Below are 6,692 nucleotides of genomic sequence, written 5' to 3'. Positions count from 1 at the left end.
GTCTATAGATGTTCAACATCCAAATACCCAACATAAATGTGTATACAAATTCTGGCGCTACGTCATTGGAACACCCTAACTCCATTATTTTGGGAAATACACGGAGTTAAACAGGATAATATTGTCATAAGTTAGATTGATTCCATAGAATCAATCAATATGAAAGACTACAAATTGTCGACTTATATTTTGCTTCCAAAATGGCCGTACACCTTCAATTGGATCCAGACCAAAAGTCATAGGCAGAGTGTTTCGGCGCTCAACTTGGTCAAATCCAAATGTGGTAATTAAGGAGAATCGATTTCGATTAACAACACAATGTCTTCCATGTGGGAGCAAAATGGAATTTTATTCCATAAGGTGGTGAAATAGCAAGACATGTAGCACAATGGTTCATGCAGAGACCCGACATCAATTACGATACTGTATACCCCATGGTATATATGGAAATTATGTTATCATATTCAATATTATTGGCAAATCAAATGAATTGGATAGATTCGGATATATAAGTCTCTAATGGAATTCATATTATGAATTTAAATACAAATCACAATATATATATTATGTACAACTTAAGTCACTTTATGACTTCAAGAAGTTAAGTTGATTGTGGTACAACTGATTAAATGAGTTCCTTCCACAGAAGAGTTACTCTAATTATATAGATTGCATATGTGTGTTCATAATAAAATCTCAATTGGATTTTGTATAATCTCCAAACCACACACGACAACGTATGTAATCATCTTAAGACGGAATTTAAGCTGAATGATTTGGGTAAAATCAAATTTCACTTATGTCTACCACTTGAGCATATTCCTTCAGAAATATTTATCCATCGGTCCACCAATATGTAAATGATATTGGACAATCATATCCATTGAAACACTTATAGTAATTCAATCCATAAATATGAATCGAGATCCATTCATACTTCGGGCTTGACGATGAAAAGATATTGAACCTAAAGTTCTATACCTTAGTATCATCAAAGTACTCATGTATCTTACAAATCGAACATAACTGATATTGCGCTTGCAGATAACTTGCTAGCTTAAAAAACACAACTCTAACAATGTCATTAGGCGGGAGTCAAATAGGATATCCAGAGATATCTTTATGACACCAAAAATCTATATTTTTATATAAAAAAAATCATGATATTACCATATTGGGTATTTAGACACTAGCTATACAATTGATCCTCATAATACCAAGCCAAAGAATGATTTTATGGTAATATAGCATTCTCATGGGAGTCATCAAAACATATTCAAGAGGCTACTTCTACCTATCATTCTGAAATATCACATACGTGTGTATATTTTCACAGAATGATAAACCACATACAACTATCATGTTATATTGATTCTATTGAATCAGTAACTATTATCTATGAAGATAATTCTACATATATTGTTCAGATACAAACATATTACACGAAGAGAAATATAATCAAACATATTATCACTAAATTATTCTATCCTCATAATGGGTGATAGAAATCTTACAAACTAAATCATATAATAATCTCGTATATTTATTCACTAAGTCCTTACCAACTTCCGCATTTCAAAAATGTATTCACGGAATTGGTATGTGACGACTACGAGATTTACAAGGTTAAGGGGGAGTTAATTCCTGATTAATGATATGCTCATGTTATATTGCATTCTTTTTCTTTATGAGTTTTTTCTATACGGTTTCTTATATAAGGTTTTTAATGAGATAATATCTGTCTTATTGCTCATATTTTTTCAAGAGATTTTCGGTGATTTTAATATGATCCATACATCACAATTATTGTTCTCTAAGCTCACTAATGAAATTTTCCTACTTAGATTTCTCATATGAGCTTACAATGAAACAATAATTAATATATTATATCATTTTTCCTTATATTCTTTCATTGGGTTTAAAAGAGTTTTAATGGCATATCAATATATTATTTTCTCTTCATATTTTGTCATAATATTTGGAGTTTTCAACTGGAATAATTGATCAAGAAGTATTGAGAATAAACACTGTATGATCAATTATATGTTACCTACAAGAGTTATATCTATTAGGAAGTGGTGTTTTTAATAGACATGTCCACTCATAATATCCATTCAAAATATATAAATATATAAATATTTTCATCAATAAATAGAAATATTATCATTATCTACATTCTCTATCTACTTGCAAGTTGCAATACATATCTTCTCAGATCAGATCAGATGAACAACGCTCAAGGTAGTACGTACTAATTTATTAGTTTATTGGTAATCGATTAGGAAGCAACTGTGGGATACTAACAAAGTTGCAGGTTACCACTGATGATTAGGTAATCCAGATTCAGATGGACAAACCAACAGGCCCCAGTACCTTATCAGCATTGGAATGGATGAATTCTCCTGCTTAACGGTGACAGTTGTGTGGGGATAGAAAAAGAAAACACGGGCATGAGTGATGCAGAGCATGAAAATTTTGATCTGAACAGTGCCGGAGTACAATGTATACAAGAACATAAGCATCACTGTACTTACTAGCATAATTGAAGGGGGTCTTTTTCTCAGGGCTACAAAAGGAACAAGAAGCTTTTCAAGCTGCGCAGATTTACAAATGATTGATCGCTACAATTGTGCTACAATAAACCCCAATTTGAGTTGCTCCAATGTTCTGATCAGGAGGCAGAAGCAAAAAGTGAGGTAATGCAACCCTTGGTACTCTTCCTCCCTGAAAGGAGGTGTAAGGAAGAAAATTGACGGAGAGCAGATTGAGCTCTGAATCTCTTTGGCCTCGCAGATGATTTGAGTCCCACAAAAAGATTGAATTGTCAAACTTAATCCTCAAACTTATTCATCTCCATGGTGGGTCCTTGGGGTTATTAAACCCTGACTATATCAATCACTGATCACATATGCAATCTCTAATGGACAGTGGTTGCATCACTTCTCTTGGGGGTCACAGCTCCCGAACAATGGTTGTTGCATCACTCAAGAACAGAGCAATTTGACCCCGGGTCGTCGGCACAATCGCAAAGATTGAATTGTTCTTCGATGGCGAAGGCGAAAGTAGCAAATTGTTCTGTAGTCACAATATTTTACCCTCTAAATATCATCTCTAAGGCTAACTTTATGCCATCAATAACAAGAACAGGACAAGGGGAGAACGAGAGGAGAAATGACAAATAGCAGCAATACAAGAACAACAGCAACAATGGCGAACGAAGAGATGCTAGGTAGCAGTATGGACGGACGGATGGATGGATTGCTAATTCCCAAGAATTCTTGGACTCTATGAGATGTGGCGAACCTTGCGCGATTTCTATGCCGATCTGTGGGAAGCAGCGGCGGTTGCGCAGCAGAGGGAACAGGAGGCAAACGAATTTTATGTACCCGAGGACGGAGGAGGCCGTCCGATGCCCGTTTCCGTCGGCCTCTGTGGCCTCAGTGGTCGCCGGACGTCGGGAACAGAGTCAGCTCGCGCCTCCCGCCGCTCCCGCCGCCGCCTCGGGATCCGAGGTCCAGCTCGTCGGCGAAGGAGGTGGGCGCCATCATCCCCATCCCGGCGGCACCGCCAACCATGCGGTGGTGCATCCCGGGCGGGCCGACGGTCGGTGCACCGCCGGCAACGGCGCGGCTCAGGAACCCGTGGTCGAAGCCGGCGCCCGCGGGGCCGTAGTGGCCGAGCTGGCGAGCGGGGTGATGGAAGTGCCCGATCTGCGGCGGGTGGTGGTGGTGCGCGGCACCCATGGGGGCGAAGGGAGGGTAAGGGTCGGCGCCGGCAGGCGCGCGGTGGCCGGGCGGGAGGAAGGGGACGGGCCCCGTGGCGAAGAGGTGCTCGGTGGCCGCGTCGGTACCCGAGCCGGAGGAGTGGCTCCCACCCGCGCCGCTGCCGCCGGCGCCCCCACCGCCGCCGAGTCCCTGCATGCGCTTGAGGTACAGGCGGTACTTCTGGAGGTGGGAGGCGACGTTCTCGCGCGTGAGGCCGTCGACGCTCATCAGCTGCATTATTGTCTTGGGCACGGCGTTCTTGATGCCGAGGTGCGCCACCGCGTCGACGAACCGCTTGTGCAGCTGCGGCGTCCACACCAGGCGCGGCCGCTTGAGCGTCCGGGCCGGCTCGTCACCGGCTCCGCCGCCGCCGCCGCCGCCGCTCGACCCCGCGGCCGACGACGCGCCGCCACCGTTCATCTCGGGGCCGCCCGCGCCGCCGCCGCTGCCGCCGGCTCCTCCCCCCGCGCATCCTCCGCCGCCCGCTCCGCCACCGCCGTTTGTGTGGATGTCGAAGGCGACGGCGAGATCAGGCGTGATGAGCGTCTGCGACAGCGGCATCAGCTCGTCCGGCCGCGGCAGCTGCTCCTCGCACCGCGCGAACCAGCTCGGCTCCTCCTCCTCCCTCATGGTGTCCTCTTCTCCTCTGCTCTCCTCACCTGACCTTCAGAGCAGAGCAATTCTTGCAGCTCGACGTCGCGGCAGCAGCACCAGTAGACTCCACTCTACCAGGAGCAAGGAGGGAAGGAAGAGGAAGGAGGGGTTACTTCGAGGTGGATCTCTCTTCTTCTAAGCTTTCCCACCCTTCTCTCTCCTCTTCTCTCTCTTGTGTGTGTGTTTGGGACGTTTCCTCTGCTGCTGCTACTGCTGCAGCCGTGCCATGATATCCCTACCCTCCTCTCTCTATCTTTCTTTCTCTAGCTGCTGCTGATGATGAGTGAGAGAGAATCTGGCGAGTGAGTTGGGGGGGGGGGGGGGTGCGCCGGAGTAGTCTAATTAGTGGGCTGCCCCGCCTTAAAGCTATTTTTGTGCCATCTTCGGTTCCCTCTCCTTTCCATCCCCCTCTCATCTTCTTCTCGCTCTCATCCTCTCATCCTCTCCTCCCCTCCATCTATCCTTGAGAGAGAAAGTGAAAATCCAACGATCTTATATTCCTACGACTCCGGAGCAGAGATTCAAGAGAGCCACGATTACGACTTGCAGTCAGTTTGGAACGGCAATAATTTCACATGAAAACAGCTCTCCTCGTAGCGCTGTTTACCCCGGCCTGGAAGGGGAAAAAAAGATGGAATCTTTATCTTGCAATGCAATGGATTACTCCACTAGATCGTAGCACCGAGATAGGACCTGGAGTTGTGGAGGAATTACAGGCGTGGGATCCTCGGGGGGCGGAGTCGAGTGAGATCAGAACCAGACGAGGTGTCCTCTAAAAAAAAAAAACCAGACGAGGTGATGACGATGATATCTTAGCTGGAGTTTGGTTTGTCCTCATGTGGGCATGTCTCCGGATCACGCCTCCCTTTTCTCTCTCTAGAACCGGTGAGCGGTTCGGCTGGTTGGGCTCGCCTGGCATTGTGCATCTCCGACTCCGAGGCGGATATCATCGCATCGCATTGCTGCATGGGTGGGGTGGATCATGGATCTGGGAAGTGTGGCAGCCGTGTGCTGTGTCCAGGCATTAATGCATGTACGGATGCAGGGATTTGATTAAGCTGAATCTGGTGGAGTACTAAAATCCAGAGAAAAGGAAGAGAGAGACAATGATTGATTGATTTGATTTGTCTAACTACCCTATTAGTACCTTGGGATATGCAATCTTACACCTCTTCTGAACCGAAAATTTTCACGGAGATTTCGCATGAATTTCATTCAGCAGCTAAATTTGTTTAGGATTAGGGTCTTCTCTTCGAACTAGTCCATGGTCTTACACTGTGGTTTCTGGTGATTTCTTGATCTATGTGTACCTTGGCTCATCAGGCATTTCTGTCGGTTCGTTTTAAAAAAACCTTTAGGATTCAAGAAAATGTGAACTTTACAAAGAGACCATTAGTCGAGTTCATGCAACATATTTCGCATAAGTGGCAAGTACAAAAACCGGCAAGCAAAGATAAAGTTGCAATATATATATATGAAGCATATTTGGTACTCTAGGAGTGTGTACTCTCACATACATATCTCATTATATAGGAAGTATCTTGTTGTGATAAATGGTGTGTATTTGAAGCATGTGAGTATATAAAATTATCTAAGTGGTATGTATAGTTTTTTATTAGTTTACACATATTTTTTTTGTGTATTACATTTTATGTACAAATACAAATGTATTGTCAAAATCTAATAAAATTGATGAACTTCTTTTCTATTTTTTTATATAGTTCACATTGAAGCATCTTAGAATGAGTATATAAGTATACTTACAATGACAAATGAGTATATCCCATTCATTTATATGGCATATCATAGTGGAAATATGTACTCCCAGGAGTACAGACTAGTTTCTCTCTCTATATATATAGCAAAGTGCCAGTAAGTTGCTACGAATACATAAATATTAGACGAGGTAATATTAATCATATATTTAAGATATGGAGATATGGATGTGTCATAGGAGCATCATTAAGAGCGATGATGTAGTTTAATTTAAGATGTGATCCAAAAAATTAGGAGAGGATTATCTGCTAATTTATCTCATAATTTCTTTATTTATTTTTATTAGTGAAACAAGTCTCGTATCCGTAGCCGATAAGAGACATGGAGGCTAGAAAAATACGGTAGATGGCAAAAGTAGATAAAATATTTGATTTTTATTAGATGGGAGAAGAGTAGGCTAAGATGTGATACGAGAATCAACTTGTGTTTTATATAGCAGCGATAATATGTGTACATAAATATGACAAAAGTGGAATTGAATAATTGAGAAAGGGGGTT

General features: G+C 42.9%; 1 protein-coding gene across 1 annotated transcript; it reads right to left on the bottom strand.

Annotated features, from left to right (window-relative positions):
* Positions 1 to 2,453: 2,453 nt before the first annotated feature.
* Positions 2,454 to 5,172, bottom strand: LOC133928876 (transcription factor MYBC1-like). Its single transcript, XM_062375380.1, has one exon. It carries the CDS (start codon positions 4,392 to 4,394, stop codon positions 3,438 to 3,440), a length of 957 nt encoding a protein of 318 aa, XP_062231364.1. The 5' UTR covers positions 4,395 to 5,172; the 3' UTR covers positions 2,454 to 3,437.
* Positions 5,173 to 6,692: the final 1,520 nt, after the last annotated feature.

This window comes from Phragmites australis, chromosome 9 (genome assembly GCF_958298935.1).
Source record: "Phragmites australis chromosome 9, lpPhrAust1.1, whole genome shotgun sequence".
Classification (NCBI taxonomy): domain Eukaryota; kingdom Viridiplantae; phylum Streptophyta; class Magnoliopsida; order Poales; family Poaceae; genus Phragmites; species Phragmites australis.
Note: the sequence above shows the minus strand (reverse complement) of the source record. Positions and strands in the feature narration are given on the sequence as shown.

Coding starts and splice junctions, on each gene's coding strand:
- LOC133928876 (XM_062375380.1), bottom strand. CDS start 4,394: ATGAGGGAGGAGGAGGAGCCGAGCTGGTTCGCGCGGTGCGAGGAGCAG.